The sequence below is a fragment of the Pocillopora verrucosa genome, chromosome 5, assembly GCF_036669915.1.
Source record: "Pocillopora verrucosa isolate sample1 chromosome 5, ASM3666991v2, whole genome shotgun sequence".
In the NCBI taxonomy this organism is placed as follows: domain Eukaryota; kingdom Metazoa; phylum Cnidaria; class Anthozoa; order Scleractinia; family Pocilloporidae; genus Pocillopora; species Pocillopora verrucosa.
In genome coordinates this window covers 13,413,029-13,431,542 of record NC_089316.1, presented here as the reverse complement: position 1 = coordinate 13,431,542, position 18,514 = coordinate 13,413,029, and the positions used below count along the sequence as shown (strand labels likewise).

The following is an 18,514-nucleotide window of genomic DNA, read 5'->3' as shown; positions in this document are numbered from 1 at the left end:
AGGTGCGTGATCCCAGTGAGTCCTCAGGTGCGTGATCTCAGTGAGTCCTCAGGTGCGTGATCTCAATGAGTCCTTAGGTGCTTGATCTCAGAGTCTGTTAGTATACTGACGGCTACAAATAATTTTAGTTTTATGACGAGGACTTCAGCTAGATGATGTTCCTTTTTTTATTCATTTATTTGTCTTTTTATCTTTGTTTTTGCTTCATCTTTTTCCCCGATGTATCGTTTACTTACAATGACCACTGCAAAAAGAATTTTAAAGATGCTCAGTCTTCCAGATTGGGTGTCGAAGCTAACCTTTGCTACGCAGTTGTCTACGGTGAATCAATTTTGGTTATATCACGAATGACAATACGCATTGAATGCCTATGGATGCGCTTCATTTCCTCTCACAGACGATGAATAACTGTCATACCTATTAGAAAACTGATCTCGCCAAACTACAATAGAAAGAACCAAATCGTTAGAGCTGACTTAAGAACAGTTCAATCACCGCAATGTATATCGACATTTTTCCTTAGGCGTTTGTATAACCTATGCAATGCAATAGTCTATGTATAATGGTTTTTAGAAGGTTGCTGGTTTTCGAATTATTCGCGGAGAAAAAAGTGAATGAATACAAACACACGAAGTTCGATGATTGAAAGAGAAGTTTCAATGCAGCCTATGAACAGAATTTAAAGCATCTAAAGCTTTTGATTATTGTGCCTTTTGTTTGTGCTCAGAGAAACATTTTACCGGAGGACATGGTCGTTTGAATGCAGTAATTAAAGACGTTTCTAGATCGCTATTTCGCTGAATGCAGGTGAACAAGAATTTGACTTACCGCACGCACTCAGATTGGTGTTGTTGCTGCATTTTCATTGCCAAACCCCATCAAACCAATGTTTTATTTGAAACCATCGCGATAAAGATAATCTTAAGAGGCCTGAATGGGGAAAAAAACTTAATTTTTTCTCATCGATAGCAGACCACTCTGCTACACGTAATTGAACACGCTCGATTAATTTGCCATTTACACAAGCTATTGTGGAAAAAACAAGACGCACAGTGCAATACCAGGGAACCACCATAAACGGATTTTGTTCGCGAAACAACTAAGTATCGACTTTGAAATCTGATCTGACGGAAGATGACACCTTGTCAGAGTTAAACACCGCTCGGGCTCCCTTCTTCATTATTGACACCATTAGACTAAGACTTAACCACAACCCCTCCTCCTTAGCGATTAGTTTCAGTCGCCCAAGCACACGGACATCACAGATCCTCTTCCTTCCGAGTCGAACTATGGATTGAAATCCGATAATTCGGCTGTTGCTCTACTTTGATCCTAATACTCAGTGAGATGTTTATTGGTTTTCTCGCACCTATATAAGTCTCGTGGCCCCGTCCCGCGCTGATCCCTACCAGTGCATGTAGAACACCTTATAGTTATGTTTATGCTTACACTAGCGTCTCTAGTGAGCACCTGGCTTTAAATAGAACCATTTGGTACATCACGAAAAAATACATCGAAGAACACGCATCTCTGACTGCGCCGCTCATGCACTTCCAGTTCGTGTTTCGTTATGTGAAGTTGTAAGGTACCCCATTACAACATAGAAACTATGGCACAAGTCCTGCAACAGGTAGATGTCTAAGTGCTTGTTATTTTGATTGACAAACCAGCTTTCGTTAAAAATTCAAAGTGGTCTATTCCTGTGATCTTGCATAGATTATTTTCTCTCCAAAGGACAACGATTAACCGAAGAAAGGAAAAACTGAGTGTAAGTAAATTTAAAAATGTTTATTTTTGACTAAAATTGGTAGCAGTCAAGTAGTGTGGAATTTAAGCTTCTTGTTTCAGGAGTCCGAATTTATTTGTTTGAAAATTCCATGTACCGTAGAACAGGTAACAAGCTCCAAAACTGGTGGTACTTCAACGCTTTTTTACTCTTCTTTCCGCGTCGATTATCGAGAAGCTGGCAGCAGTAAACTACATAGACTACATAATTCATGTTTCTAAATTTCTTTTGAAAAAAACAAGTCGTAAATTTATTTCATGTAATCACGACAACAGGGAAACTTGTCACGTTATTCACCTCAAATATGTATTACGTAATATCAGTCACGGTGGCCTTGAGGCAAAAAGTCCGTATTCCAAAGTCAATTATTAGTTGTAGCTCTTTACTTAGGTTGTAAATATTGAGCAGAGTTCCGATCACTAAATGTGCCTCATGAGTCGAGGCTGTTCACTGATTGTTATTATCACCTGTCATCCTCGCTAATTCGTGTTTATGCCTCAATCTTGAGTCGAGGTTCTAAACAGTCTCTCCGATGCAGGAAACTTGGCAGTCGAGGAACTTAATCATTTGAACCGCTCCTTTTTCGCTCATGGCGTTAGTTAAAAAATTACATAGCTTTGTGATCGGTCTGTGGGCTGCGACTTGATTAGCAGCGAGGATTCAGAGGGTGATTACCTCCATACGTTGGAGAGAAGAATACGCACAATACCTTAACCATTCTATAGCTAAGAGCTTGCGTCCCTATAATAATGATTTTTTCAGTTCTAATTCAATTATTTGAATTGCAGAATCACCGCTTAACTTAGTCATAGTCAGTAGAGGAGAAAATGGCGAAGGTTATAGACGCTTTGTGCAGCCTACTATGGAGTATAATCTGGTTGATCATTTTGCTTCTTATTGCGTGGCCAGTTGGTTTCATAGCCGCCATTCTTTTCGTTCTTGTCTCACCATTAAATGCCTGCTGTGACTGCACTAAGAGTCTCACGGATTTTTTCATGAAAGGGGTTAACTTCCCGTACAACGCTGCGAGTCATGCTGTCGATGGCAAACGAGGATGCTAAATCAGAGGCAAAGTACAAAGTCATAAAGTGCTGAGCGGAAACTAAATGAAAATTGAACAATTGAAACAATACAGTAATCTTTATTTCGTAATAAGGCAAGCACTATGTACGTGCCTCAGCAGTGCTATCATCGTAGTTGTGGTGGGGACCTCAAGTAGAACACAACAGGCGGCGACGGCAAAGAGGATCTAAATCTGTGCACATTTCTTAGCTGTCCTCTGCCGAAAAACAATGTGTAATCACCTAAATTTGCGTTGTCCTAGCACGGGAACTCCGGCGGCAAATTATTTTAGTTTCCGTTTGGGACTGAACGTTGCTCGCATACTTTATTAGGTTAAGCTGAAGTTGAAGTGTGGCGCCCCAAATGACGGTAAACACATCTAGCCATTCGTAAATCCTAATTTAAATAGGAATTATTTTTTTAATCGACGCTTTTCACGGGGTTGCCGTCGTGACCACTGAAGGTCCCTAATATATAAAGAAAGCACAGTACCTCGCCATGCTCCAAACTGTGCATATAGCGTACAATCATTGAAAAAAGGAGAACCTTTATAATTCCTCCACATTTTCTCTTTCATGAAAGTAGAAAGCGCGTATTTCACATACAAATACTTAATATATCATAATGTAGCACCTGTATGTCTATCCTTTCTGTTTTTCTACGATAATGATCCACCAATCAGAGAATCAGGGATTCAATTAGATGGAGCTAATTTGATCATGACCCTGGGCGTTCATTTTTCTCCGAGACGCCAGGCCCTGTTTCGCCGTATTTGCACGGAACGAACAATTTATTTTTAGGTCGCATTATCCAGGAAAATTTATCAGGGCCTAGTCATGCAATTGTGGATCACAAAAAAAACATGCAAGGAAAAAACATTGAAGCCCTGAAAATTGACCTTTGCTTTGTAGGTTTTATGAGACCTTCTGGGTGTTGAAAGAGAAAGTTTCAATTCAGCAAAAATTAAAGAAATTAATTTAACTCTGAATGGCTTAAAAGTTGATTAAAGAAAAAGATAAGAATTTTACGGAATATTTTTATGTCTCATTTTTAGAAGACAGACATTTTTTGAGAGCGCTGTGGAACAACGAGTTCTTCGGATAGTCCAAACGTATGCTAATCTGCGTTCATTCCATTTCATTTTTGGGGTGAAGAAGGCGAGATTCAGCTTTTAAATAGTTCAAACCGTACTTTTTGGAACATTTTAACACGATTTGATTTTGGACTCCTTTCGTAGCTGGCGAGCATTCCATCGTTATCTTATAGTGCCGCAGGACACGACTTAATTTTAGACGAGTCGGATGTCTGGAACTAATAATTATCTGTGCTGGACTCCGTTGCCTAAGGGCGAGCGAAGAACCGCTCGTGCTGAAGCTATTAACCTTCTCGCAAGCCACTCCATGAGTGAGTATGCCCCTTTGTCCTACCGCTATCACTTTGTGCATAGCAAAGACCCTGGGCACTAGTCTTGAAAAATCGTCGCGCCCGCGATCTTTTGCCAAGTAGTACAGCAGTAACAGGGAAGATCACAAATATTGGTACTACTTGCTTGGCCGGGGGACTGTGGAAGTTTTTAGAACACCGATTGCTGAGACTAAGTGTAGATTTTTACGACTCTAACTCCACGATAAAGGTTCATTAAACCTTCATGAGCTTTATAAGGCACTCTGCACGACTGAGACACATCGGAGGACATTTGAAGGCTTTTAATTCCCTATCACATGTCAACAGGAGCTTAAGCAGCGCTAGTGTCCAAGGTAAGATGAAATAACTCGTTACATTTCGGCGCACGGGGTAAAGATTGGTTCGTTACACAAAGAGGTTTTATATTAAAGAATACACTTTTCAGTTGGTAGTAACACTCCTGAGCTTGATCATGAAGAGAAGAAAGAGAGAGGGGGATGGGGAGGGGGGCAGGTATTGGGTTAGAGGGGGAGGCAGCTGGTGATGAAATATCTCACAAACTTGACAGTTTGTGATACACTTGTCTATTAACAAGTCTATCAGTTCTGACTTCAATATTTAACTCTGACAGAATGCTTTGAATGTCGTTAGCCATTTAGTATCTTAGACCCATCAGTAATTGAGCTCTGTGCCTTTGACTATTAACACATTACACCCAAACTCCATTATACATATTCCCCATACTGTTCTCTGTACATTTACTAAGATCTGGACAAGGAGAATTTGTTTGATAATCATTAGAGTCTCTTTAGTTGGTGATCATTTTCCTTTATTCTTGTGACCTTATTGTGTGTGATTCTGGACTGATATTGTTCAGAGAAGTTAGATGCTAATTACACTAGGAATCAAAGGATTATAAACCTACGCCAGCTTTGGGGCTCTCAGAAAATCCTTAGGTTTTTCCTCTTCTTGCTGACAAATCAAAGTTATTTTTGCATATGTCAGAATGTAAGCTTTCAACTTTCTTGGTCAGAAGCTGACTTAATTTTCACCTCTCTCCTTTTTCTGAAGTAGACAAGCTGTTTTTGAACCACACATTTGAAAAAATCATACCTAATGTGGTGTGATTGCTCTAACACCAGGTAATTACCTTTTGAACCCAATTAAACAATCACAACAACCTTTTTCAACCCCAATTCTTGAAAATAATTTCTAAGACTCACATTTTACGAGAAAGATCAAGAAAGAAAAAAAAAGAAACAGAAAATACTGTTTAGGTTCTGACCTCTTGCAATGGATCATTCTCCCAATTCATATACTTTAAATCTTTTAGACAACTTCAAACCAACAATGGTGCATCTTCTTTAATTTCTCATGGCACCAATACTTATAGCCATGATGATCTAAAGGAAGACTTAGTCCTTTAACTCCTCAGGGTAACTAGCTTCTAATTTCTCCTAACAGTATCACCCTTGAATCTAAGGGAAAGGTGATGAGAATAAAGTACTCAATCACCAATTTCAGGAGCTCTTGACAGTCACACAAATTCTCCTTGTCAGTGCTTTAGGAAATGTTATGCAGAGAGTTTGGAGAAAGTGAATGCTTATGCTGAGGTGTAAAGGGTTAAACATTATTATTTAACTTTCCTTGGTTGATTTAGATTCATCTGAATATGATCTCATTGTAATTGGCGGTGGGTCTGGTGGACTTGCTTGCTCAAAAGAAGGTAAGGACAAGAAATCAACTCTGAATACTAAATCATGAAAGTTATTTAAACCTTGAAACTCCCGTGATCTGATTGTTAATTCTTCTCTCTACTGAGCTACTGCATATTTCCTTGTAAATGAGTTACAACATATCCAATGAGTTGGAGTATTCTCATTGCCTGTTTGATGGATAATGTATGGATAAAATAGAGAAAAGGTTACATTTTAACCACTTCTGGGAGGTTAAGAGCTAAGGGGAAACTCAGCCCATCAGTTGTGAATTAACTGCTACTTTTGTTATCTTGCAGCGGCAAAATATGGAAAAAAAGTTGCGGTATTGGATTTTGTTTCTCCATCTCCTCAAGGTACTGTCAGTGGATGGTTGCACTCTTACCAGCAACTGGTTCTAATTGTAATATTGTATCTGTTGGAAACAAAAGTTCATAAGTCTTAGTGTTGCTTTTATGTTGTTTTGTGTTTCGTTCTCATTCAAGGTTCTGTCTGGGGCTTGGGTGGAACCTGTGTTAATGTAGGATGTATTCCAAAGAAGTTGATGCATCAGGCAGCGCTGTTAGGAGAGTCATTGAAGGTACAATTAATTAGGTACAATTATCATAATTACAGTAATTCATTGCAGTTTTAACCTTCTACAACCTAACATCAGTATGCTTACTCACCATACTTTTCTCTTTGCAGTTGCTATCAAATTGGTACTGACAAAAAAAATTTTTTTTTAACTGACTTTGACCCGTAAGAGTGACTAGCATCTAATTTCTCCAAACAATAGCACCCCTGAATCACACATTAAGGCTAGTAAAGGGATGTCAGGTTCCTGGCAAAACTTAGAAAGCTGTCATCATTACATTTGGGATATTATAATTTGTGATGGAAGGAAAAAACCAATTGGTTTCTAGTGAAACCTTAGCTGACTATTTCAGTACTAGTAAAACCAGTTAGGTTGTTGTTTTGTAGAGTAATTTAGTATTATCAACTGAGTTGATAATGTAAATTGGCAGCCTCAAAGAGTTTAAAAGCTAATGTTTTGAGTATAAGCTTTTCAACGAGTTTCTCTAATGAAAGGCTAACACTTGAAACATCAGCTTTTAAACTCTTTATGGTGGCCAATTCACACTACTCAACTCAATAATACTGTTGTTTTTGATAATTTACATTATCAGAAACAACAGTGTTTTTAAGTATAGCCTTAAATGTGAACTTCTTGAAGATTTTATAGATTCTCAATGATTCTCCTTTCAATTGATTTTATATTGTTGTCATTAATTAGTTGTTAAAAATAGTTATTCCCTTTTGATAGTAATGAATTGTAGTTAATGACAGTTATTTATTTTAATTGTAGTTGTAGTTATTGTCTTTGAAAAGCCCCTTTTGGGAAAGTCAGTATTAAATAATGTATATGTAACTCAGTTGATATACTAAATTACCTGTTATACTCTCCCTCCAATGCAGCACCACAATTTCTTTAGAAACTTACCCTCTTTATTGTTGTTTTGTTGTTTGCTTTCATATCTTGATCTCCTATGTGATGATCATTACACGATGAAGTTACTAGTCAGAATATATTTTAGGTATTCATTGTTTGTCCAAGTTTGCTAATAAAATGAGAACAAACTGTTTTTTTTTTAAATTTTTTAATTTTCTCACATTGAGAGAATACAGTAATGAAACAAAACTGGATCTCCAAGCCCTAATGTGTTATGCTAACCTTCCACCCCTTTAGGATGCCAAACACTTTGGATGGAATGTCCCAGATAACATAAACTTTTCATGGTAGGAATTTCTTTTGATTACAGTGATGGATAAGTATGTAATTTTTTTTCTTCAAAGCAGATTATCATGTTGAAAACTATTATATTGTTTTTTTTTGGTAGGGAAACACTTGTGACGGCAGTTCAGAATCATGTCAGATCATTGAACTGGGGCCACCGAATTCAGTTACATGACAAGTAAGTCTGAAAGTCATAACACTGATATTTAGTTTCAATGTGCGTAATTACTTTTTTCAGTTGGTGATGTGCAGTTTCCAGCTGTTTTGTGAAATTTTGTGGGAAAAAGAGTATAAAAGTGCATGCGACAATCCCCAAAAGGTTTTATAGGAAGTTTTCAGGTCACATCTCTTTGACCTCTGGAAATCAGGGAAATCTGAGAAAAGGTCACTGTAAGAACGAGGCATAAGGGGTTTGATGATTTCATTTCATTGTTTATTTGTTTTAATTAAAACATAATTATTAAATCCATTGATTACTGGATTTCTAGATTAATTTTCATGATTGTCGCATGCACTTTTGTCCATTTTTTGGACAGCTTCTTCAAAACAACTGAGTATATAAGATGTAAACAACAGTGTAACTGTTTTAATTTGCAGTTCAGCAGTGATATGATTGTCCACATTACTATGATGCCAGTTGCATGTCTGTGTCACCATCTATCCTAGTTTCCCAATCTTGGCAGTAGCCAACAGTATTTCCTTTTTTATTTTCAGGAAGGTTGAGTATGTTAATGCTAAAGGTTCCTTTCTGGACTCTCATACAATCAAGGCAGTACTGAAAAATGGCACTGAGGTACAAAATAAAACAATTGTTTATCAAATTGATTGTGTACTGTGGGTAGTATATATTTTGGAAAAAAATCAAAAATGATAAGAATGGTAATGTTTGATATAACTTAGCACTCTAAGAAAATTATAAAAGGATAAAGGTTATAGGTTATGAGCTTTTGCACACAGTTCATGTTAGTATTACATACAATAAGTAAAATTAAGTACGGTTATGAGCAATGTTCATATTGCTAAATTGTTATTGAATACTGTATGTCAAGTGAGTATCTTGTATCTATTTAGTAGTGTTGATATAATAACTGAGTGAGGTAAATAACAAAATTTTGACCAAAAATAGGGATACAGCTTTAATTTGACTTTGAGTGGCCACACAGATATTGGATTTCTCTAACATAGTTAACATCAGAATAACCTTGCAAGCATAACAAATTGTACTACACAGACCTTTTTGTGATAGTCTGAACTTTGTATCTTCATCACCTAACATTGTTATGGACAATTTTCTTAAGAAAACAAACAACTAGACTTGTGAGGCTGGGGTATACAGATCCCATTAGACACCTAGCTCTGCTTATCAGTTGGTTATTTGTCAGTTGTGTGTTCAGGTTAGCTAATCGCTGTTTTTATATTAAAACTTTTTTTTAGAAAACTATGAAGGCAGATAATTTTGTAATAGCTGTTGGTGGAAGACCAAAATTTCCTAAGGAGGTTAGCTACCTGAATATCAGTCAGAGTATTTACAAAGTTGTTACTTTTAGCATACCTTTTCCTAATATTATTTTGAATGGGTGGTTTATTGTGGATTGGGATGGTGTGGGATTTTTGGTAACCCCCAAACAGGTCCACATAATAAGAACTGCAGGATGTGTGTTCCTCTGCCCATGAGGAAGAATTGAGGTGATTTTGGTGAGGTTTGTCAGGGGTCTGGTATCAATAATGAGGGCCAGCAAGGATGCTATAGTGATTGTTTTTTTTTGTTTGTTTTTTTTTTTGTTTTTTTTTTTCCAGACCTCTTCCTGGCAAGGGTTTCTTAAAGCTTAATTCTTTCCTGCAGGCAATGAAATGCTTATGTTGGCATGCTTGATTTTTGGAGATGCTAAATTTTTTTTTTCACCTTATTCATAGGCTCATAGGCTCAAAATCTTTTCTTTGCCTTTTTGTCAGGGAGCTTTTTCTTTGCTGTAATCCTTTGCAATATTTTCTTTCCAGGTTCCTGGTGCCATAGAGTATGCTATCAGCAGTGATGATATTTTTTCTCTGAAAAAATCTCCAGGGAAAACGTAAGTTCAACTTATCATATTCCATAGATGTGCTTATGTTTCAAAATGTCCTGATATCCTTTAAAATTTAGTGAAATTGATAGGTTTATTATAAGATAAATGAAAGAAATGTTGGATTGAATCTGAGGTTATGTTTTCACTTATTACTGACTCTTACTACTTTACTTTTACTACTTTAATGGGCATTTTTGATGATTAGTGATCTTAGCTACATCACTGAAATTTTTTGTATGATGAGTAAAATATTTCTATACCTCCCCTCCCCCCTCCCCACAAAGTGCCAGTGGATTACATTAGGAAACCCTATGAATGCTAGGATAACCTTAATAGATCAGAACCTGATTTGGACAAAAAAGTTTCTGACTCTTTAGTAAATTATTAAATCAATAAATTTTAGCTTGTGGAACTACTTGGCAAGAAAAGCAATTGTTCTATGTGGGCAAGATTACAGATAATTTGCTTTTCAGGATAGTTATCAAGGTATTGCCCTCCCCTTGTAAAGGTAATTTCTCTTTACAACTTTTACCTAAACATTATGTACAATTTTTTTATTATTTTTCAGATTAGTTATTGGTGCATCTTGTATCCTTGTTAGTTTTTTGTGGATTTGTCTTTTCTGATTTCGACTTTTATTTCATCTGTTTTGAAATCATTGGACCAGATGAACATTTGAATCTGATTGGTTCTCTATGTTGCAAATATTTGCTGATGCATCGTTGATAATTTTTGCTCAAAATCACATTTTATTCCCAGCTAACGAGAATGGATCAGTAAAGCAAAAACAATCAGATTTCAATTTTTAGTGGGTTGATGGAACCAGAAATGCCTCTTTTGTTACCTTGTGTGTTTACATTGCTAGCACTGAAACTTGTCTTAAACATGGTAACCAGCATCATTAAATTTGAATACATAGAGTTACTTGATTGAACATTTTATGGCTGCAGTTTTGAACAATAATGGACTCTGAGTTTTCTCTATAATTATCTTGTTTGGAAGAAACATACACACTGTCACAAAATGTAAAACAATTGGATAAAAAAGTTGGCTAAACGGTCCATTTTTTAATTATGTTCTTGGTTGTCAAGTCTTTGAACAGGAGTGATGCTAAGGTTGACCTTGTTATGATACAAACTTTGTTATCATGCTAACTAGATACTGGTCTCTCACAACAAGGTCACCTTCAGCCTCACTCCAAATCAAAGGCTTGGCAACTAAGTACATAACATTAATATGGCCAATTGGAGATGGGTCAGAATGCTGCCAGGTATTGTTTGAAATAACTGGCCCCTAAAATTAGTATGTTTTCCAGCTGCATAGTGATTTCCTTAACACTTTTTATATAAGATGTTGCCTTGGAGTGTGCTGGTTTCCTGACAGGCTTAGGATGTGACACATCTATCATGATGCGATCCATTCCACTCAGAGGGTTTGACCAGGTTGGAACATACACTAAACCAAGTACATTTCATAAGATCGTTACTAAAGATATTTTAATACATCAACCATTTCAATCTTAATTTTAATATTTGATCAACTAATAATCCCCTAATTGATATATTTCTTTATTCTCATCACTTGTTAGCTTGATACTGTATTGATATTGTTAAGAAAAAATTCTTCTATCACCCATGGGTGTCAAAAGGTTTATAATAGCACTGTACGTGAAAGGTGCCTGATTATGGTCAATGAGAGGGGTTGCGAGTATGAACTTAAAACAGTAATGTCTCGCTTTGCTCAGGATGTATATGGTACTTACCTCTTTGATACCCCAATTTGATTAGAGAATCCCATTATTAAAGACAGCATTGAAAGGGAACGGCCCTTACCCACCAAAAGGCTTTTTAAACTAGAAATAACCTCAAGGGGAACGTCATGTTTTAAAGTCCTCTTCTCTCTCTCCCCCTCCCCCCGAGGGTTGTCCAATACACCCAAATTGAGTCGATTCGTCTACCATCCCCACCCCACCCCCCTTCTATAAACAGAAGATCAGTGCACCACTTGCTTTATCCCACTGACACCACTCCTCGTGATGAACTGCGCGCGGTTTCTGGCACGAGGGTTTTCCCAAAAATAAGTCGACCCTGTACAAAAGGAACGCGTTTTCCTTTCAATTTAAAAAAAAAAAAATATCTGCGTTGGTTTAAGTGGAATAGAAACTCTGAAGTTTAAGTCCGAATGAAATAAAACTTTTCTCTTTCCATAGGTTGTATACTTTCGTCCGGTTCGTGTGGGCCATTTGTGATATATTTCTACTGTTTTGTAGCCACCTTTCCTAATTATTGCAATTATGCTTTTTCCGAAACTCATGTTGCTTCATACGCAGTTTATTAGAGTTAAAAAGTCCTTTCTTCTCTGCAGCAAATGGCACAACTTGCTACTGATTACATGGAGAGCCATGGAACAAGAATCATCAAGAAGTGTGTTCCAGTGCAGATAGATAAAGCTGATGATGGACTTCTTCATGTAACATGGAAGGATTCTGTGACGGGAGAAGCACGCAAAGAACCATTTGAGACTGTTCTATTTGCAATTGGTAAGAACTTCATCAAAACCGATATCCAAGATTATTTTTTCTCGTACTTCCTTTACGTAAGTATGTAAAGTTGAAACAGCCATAAAAAATTCAAGTATTAAATAGGGAAAGAAAAATAGTTCAAAAAATTTGCCAAAATTTAGCCGAAAGAGGGAAGAGTTTCTTGGAATTGAAACCGAACTTTATGTGCAGTTTTGTTGATAAGTGATTGATCTTCAATAATCCACGAATTTTTTTTCAGAATCTCATTTCTATCGCCCTCTTTATGAGTGCAAAATAAAACTACTCGAAAGCCTTTAGGCCAGTGTTGAAATGTTCTAAATACTTCACAAATCAACTCATAAGTCGAGGTTGCGACGTTGTTATCTTGGTACTTAAAGTATGAATTCATTAAGTAATTAGAGACTTAAATATGATCCTTGTGCCTCGCCTTCATATTTTACATTTGGTATTTCACTATAAGTGCCTGTGGCTTTAGTAATTCTCCATATGATTTAATTAGTATGGGCGGTTTGCCTGTGACATACGAATCCATTTGGTTCCCATAGTTAACAATTATTAGTTCATAGCAACAGTGGATATCGTTGAAGGTGCGCTCTGATTGGCTATTCAAACCTCTGAATATCCTTGCCATTCACTTCCGGCCATCATCATCTTTTTGTGCTATATTATCTCACTGTTTCAGTATATACTAAAACAACTATTCACCTCAGTGTCGGTAGATTAAGAAGGATTACTGTTATTTTAGGTAGAGATCCTGAGACATCACAGATGAATCTTGAGAAAGCCGGGGTTCAATTAGACCAACAGACCAAAAAGATCATAGCCAATGACAAGGAGCAAACTTCAGTTCCGCACATTTTCGCCATTGGGGACGTCGTCCAGGTGAGAACCACTTATGTTGTGAAGTTAGAAAATACGTGCGAACGATGTCTTTGTTGAATTATTAGGGACTTCAAGAAAACCTCGACAGTGACGGCGACGAGAACGTAGCGAAACAAAAGATGTAATGAACAAAACAATAGCTCTGCACGTGCGTTTAAAACTTTGGTCATTCCTCAGGCGTCTCGTACAGAACAAAGTAAAGAAACTTCGACAGAAATTTAGTCACGATTTTACTTTGAACTCAACACTTAATTTATATATTCTGCCGAATGGAAGATGTCGCACCGTCAGAAACGGTAAACGCGTCGAGCTACTGACGAAATTCTTAGGGGATAAGGAAGTTGGCTTTTTTCGGCAACGTTTTCCAACACTCCGCCGTAATGAAATCTGAAACTCTCTATTATAGCAGCACTGCGTAGCTTCATTGGCAATTTCCCTAATTCCCTTTATAGCCGTGGTTTCTGTTCTTTGGGATGTAAGCCATCTCAACTTTTCCCCCCACCCGCCCCTAAAGGAAGCTTCTTTTGGGGCTACCGTTGCGTTGACGGTTTGAAAGAACAAGGAAATCCTTCGAACCAGTTGATGTTTTTTTAGACTCGTGAAGTTTTTTGAGAACTGCAATTTTCTTTGTGAACAGGATCGTCCAGAGCTGACACCTGTAGCCATCAGAGCGGGAAAACTGCTCGCTGATAGGCTGTTCGGGAGGTCTGACGCGACGATGGATTACGACAAGGTATGTCACAGGTCCACCATGGATGAACCATCTTTCAGCCTGTTTAGCTTGTTCCAGGCGTTCAGTCAGTAAACAGGACTCGATAGCTTCTCAGAGTCAGAAAAAAGGGAGGTTCTGGACATGTCGCATGAAACACTCCTCCAAAATTACCCTCCTTTGTTTGCTGAGCTTGTCCCAGGCGTTCAGTTGGTAAAACGAAGAGCAATGATGAACCGCACTATTGTATCAGAGGAGTTAAAAAAAAGGAGGGGGGCTTGGGTCGGGTTGCATAATGAACTACATGCGACCAGACCCAAACCTCGTTCGTTTTCGCCTTGCTGCTATTTTCGCGCCGTTTTTTATTTTGCGCCATTTGACCACGTTTGGAACTGGCTCTTTTTCTATCCGCCCTTAGTTTACAGACATCTCAAAGTACCTTTTTTAAGTGTATCAACACAAACATGTAATTTTCTGTGAACTGTTAAATATCCCAGTACACTTATAGATAACAATATTCCCTTCCTCTGATCTTTTTCAACTTTAGGTGGCGACGACAGTGTTTACTCCATTGGAGTTTGGAACAGTTGGAATGTCAGAAGAAAAAGCGATTGAGCGTTACGGGGAAGACAACATTGAGGTTATTTCTCATTTGTTAGTTAATATACCTCCAATTAAACTCGTGAAAAGTTTTGAAAATCGGTTTGTTTTCTCCTTTGGCTTCGTAGGTTTATCATGCCTTCTACAAACCACTAGAATTTACAGTACCTGAAAGAAAAGTGGAGCAGTGTTATATTAAGGTAAAGTGTTTCCTTACATGTGGTAGTCACTTTTATCCCCGCTCGATATATTTCAAGTTTCTTAGCTTTCATATGGTTTGTTCTTCTTCTGTGTCGAGGTCGGAACGTTTCGTGTGTTTGCGATATCTCTTTCAGTACTTGAAGTTTTTTTTTCATCGTTTATTTGTATTTCTTTTCCCTTTCTATTTATGATAGTTATTTTCTGCTTTTTAAGAATTAACTACTTTTCGTTCTTAATTACAAGAGAAATCTGCTGAGTGAGAATGTTGTGTCAGTGCAGGCCTGTGCCTCGTCACTTTGGCTCACCTGGAGATGGGAGAGACAACCGCACACATCTCAGCAGTCCAAGCTGCTTCAGTATGAGTTTGAAAGTTCTTTCCGTTTAATTTTTTTTCCCATTGTCTTTTTTTGTAGGCCGTCTGTTTGCGTGAAGGTGATCAGCAAGTCTTAGGTCTTCATTTCCTGGGTCCTTCAGCAGGCGAAGTAATCCAGGGATTCTCTGCTGCTATGAGGTGAATTTTACTTTGCCTTCTACTAAAACCCGACAGGAAATTCCCTTGAATTTATTTCGTTAACGGATGGATTAAGAGTTTCATCATTCCAGAATTATTTTGAGAGTGTAGAGTTGCAATATGAAGAAAGAGATAAGAACGACCTCATTATATATGATAGTGGAAAGTGTTGCATTTGTGTTTCTAGCTTGAAGGCGTCGTCGTGTGCATTCCCAGACAAAACCTGAACCACCGTTATTTGCGGCAAATCAGGGTGATATTTGAGTAAATCGAAGGAAGTCATTTCTAAGTCATAGTTAATACAGGTAACATTTTGAGTACGGTGAGCCAAAAAATAACGATTCACTGAACAGTTCTTTAACTGCACGAAGTAACAAAATCACAAGAATTTCACGTGAAATGAATTCAGGCCTGTACAGGATTTGAACCCATTACCTCTGCGATACCGGTGCAGTGCTTTACCGATTGAACTAACAAGCCAATAACAAACCCGTGAAGTGAGGAATTAATGACAATGAATATATGATAATTATAAATGTGAAGTGCGGATTAAGAAATGAATATAAAAGTGATCTTCGCAGTAATGAACACTACTTCAAATAAGCCTGGGAAAATTCAGGCTTTTAAGGGATTTGAACCCATGAGCTCTGCGATACTGGTGCAGCGCTCTACCAACTGAGCTTACGGTTCCCTTTACGCAATATATATATATATATATATATATATTGGTCAATATATATATATATATATTGACCAAACTCAGTATCGTTCATTACTTATTCGTTCACTCTTTTGTTGACTGTCGGATAACTTGTGTCAGGGGCCCATCAACAGGAGCCTTTATCTCCACTGATTCCTTTGGTTAATCCTTTCCCGAGTAGATTTATTTACAGAACGGCTTTTTCCTCCAAAAAGTATCATATTTCCGTTGGGTCGACCGCGAATCTCAAAAACTGATTGTGCTGTCTAATGCACACAATGCATGCGATGGAGTGTTTGACGTTAAACAATAGGATTGTCACAGTTCTGTTTTAATTGGGTCCTAGAACTCGAAACTTCTCTTGAGAGCCATTCTAGTTACAGATCTATTCGGACCTGGGTTGACTCAGGCTGGGTATGGTAGAGACTCCTTCTTGTGTTCTTTCCATTTGCCACAACTGACTTTTGTGGTTCTTTTGATGACAACATTGCGACGCTAAACGCCAATCTCGAAATTTTTCGTAAATTTCTTTTAGTATCATTTACGTGTGAATTTATCAATAAAACTCGTTTTTCCTTTTTTATTTCCTAAGGTGTGGCCTTAGTTACCACAGCTTGTCATCCACTGTTGGCATTCATCCGACATGTGCAGAAGAGGTCGTGAAGATGCATATCACTAAGAGATCTGGGGATGACCCGACTGTCACGGGTTGCTGAGGTTAGATCTGCCCTCACTAGCGAGTGCGCCTTGGAAACTAGTCTCATATCTCTGAAGCAACTAATTTTGTTGTTTGTAAAACATGGAGGAGTTATTAATAATTAATTCAAGCTTTTCGTGCCTGTTCTCTCGACCCACGAGAGTCACCAGCATCTTATTTCCCCTTACAATATCACCCCTGAATCAGACATTAAGGTAATGAGAATAAAGGAAATGATAACCAACTTAAGAAGCTCCTGATTGATAGAAAAAATCTCCTTGTCAGCATCTTAGGAGATGTATATAGAGCAGTATGGAGAATATGCATACTGATTTTCGGGTGTGAAGGGTTAAAGTAAGAACGTAATCTATTTTTGCGGTCAATCCAAGAAGGTTCTATCAACAAATGCTGAATCCGTCTTGTCTTTTTAATGTCTTTGTAAGTTAAATCTGTATGTGAGACATGGTTTTTCTTGGCGCATAGGGAGGGCAGACTAACAATATTTACATCCAGACAGTGGGGATGCCTGTGTTTATGGCGAAAGGTTTTTAAATTGTGTATTGCAAGTAAACCTTTCTGAGTTATCGACAGGCAAAATTAGATTTCTTTGGATTATAATTTTTACATTACAGTGTTTAATCACATTTGATCTAAATTTTTAGGTAGGAAAAAAATGATATGAAATTGTACCCTTGCTGTTTTGTCTGTAGCGCATACAGTCGTGTAATTTGCCTGTTTCTGTTTATGAAATTCAAAATCTTGTCCTGTGCATATATTTCTCGAGCTGTAGGTACAATTCTTTTTTTAAGTAAGAAATGTGAAAAATCTGTACAACCAGCTAGTTACTATAGATGTATAGTAAGAGACAATGTTGAGTTATTTCTTTATGTGACCCTACTAGGGCTTAGCATGGGTGATTTGCAACTACTAATAAAGCATTTTTTTATTATTTATGGTTATTTTTTCATCATTAATTCCCTTTGGTTATTATTTATAAAGGCAGAGCTCAGTCAGGAAAGACCTAGGTTCCGAAACTTATCGCACGGACCGAGAAAAACGGGTGTATTGAGATATTTTTCATATCTCTGGGCTCAAATAGAGTGAGAAGATTTCGATTCAAACAAAGTTTTTAATTTAGAGGGCTGTACAGTTAAATATGGCCCGCTGAAATGACCAATCATAACGCACATACCAACTGAGAGATACAATAATCTATTTACTTCTTGTAATAGCATTGATTTTGACTATACTCAGACGAGTTATTCAATGTGAAAAGTTTATTTGGGATGAGTCGGCCAGTCTTGTAGTATATGCATCCTAATTTGATCTAAGGGTTCTACAAAAGAACCTGTGCTACGCTAGATACGAAAAACCACAAAAAAAACCACTCTTTAGAAGAGGCCAAAAAATATGTGGAAACGTATTCCTCATCTAATGCAGCAACACAATACCCCGAGGAAAGGGTAAACTAACCTGGTTGAAAAATCAATGAATGTAGTGATATTGAACAAACAAATTTTTCCTTCATTTGTGTGGTACCCTCGAATATCGCCTAGGTTAAACTGGGGATATTCGGTTATGTGATGAGTTAAGACCAACCACGCGCGAGCGAAAGTATGTGATGGATCAAAAGCAATAATAAAAACAAACGAGTGCCTTTTAAATTTCTGCTCCTGCTTCATACCCTTTCCTTCCCCCTTTTCTCCCGGGCTCCCAACCCGCTGCCCCCTTCCACTGAAGAGTTCATAAAGCTGACGCATCGAGGGTTAGTGCTTCGTCAGAGTGGATCGGAAGATGGGCTAAGGCTGGAAATTATGTAACTGTCAGTTTGGACCAATTGTGAAAATAACCTTTTAGGTAGAGTG

General features: G+C 37.6%; 1 protein-coding gene across 1 annotated transcript; it reads left to right on the top strand.

Moving 5' to 3' along the window:
* Window positions 1-4,370: 4,370 nt before the first annotated feature.
* Window positions 4,371-17,600, top strand: LOC131784463 (thioredoxin reductase 2, mitochondrial). The gene is made up of 18 exons (XM_059101269.2): window positions 4,371-4,605; window positions 5,913-5,978; window positions 6,267-6,323; window positions 6,453-6,547; window positions 7,697-7,746; window positions 7,848-7,922; window positions 8,459-8,537; window positions 9,179-9,241; window positions 9,743-9,813; window positions 10,376-10,395; window positions 11,158-11,249; window positions 12,172-12,346; window positions 13,095-13,231; window positions 13,869-13,964; window positions 14,488-14,580; window positions 14,669-14,740; window positions 15,155-15,252; window positions 16,545-17,600. The coding sequence occupies exons 1-18, from the start codon at window positions 4,497-4,499 to the stop codon at window positions 16,666-16,668; spliced, it is 1,572 nt and encodes a 523-aa protein (XP_058957252.2). The 5' UTR covers window positions 4,371-4,496; the 3' UTR covers window positions 16,669-17,600.
* The last annotated feature ends 914 nt before the right edge of the window (window positions 17,601-18,514 follow it).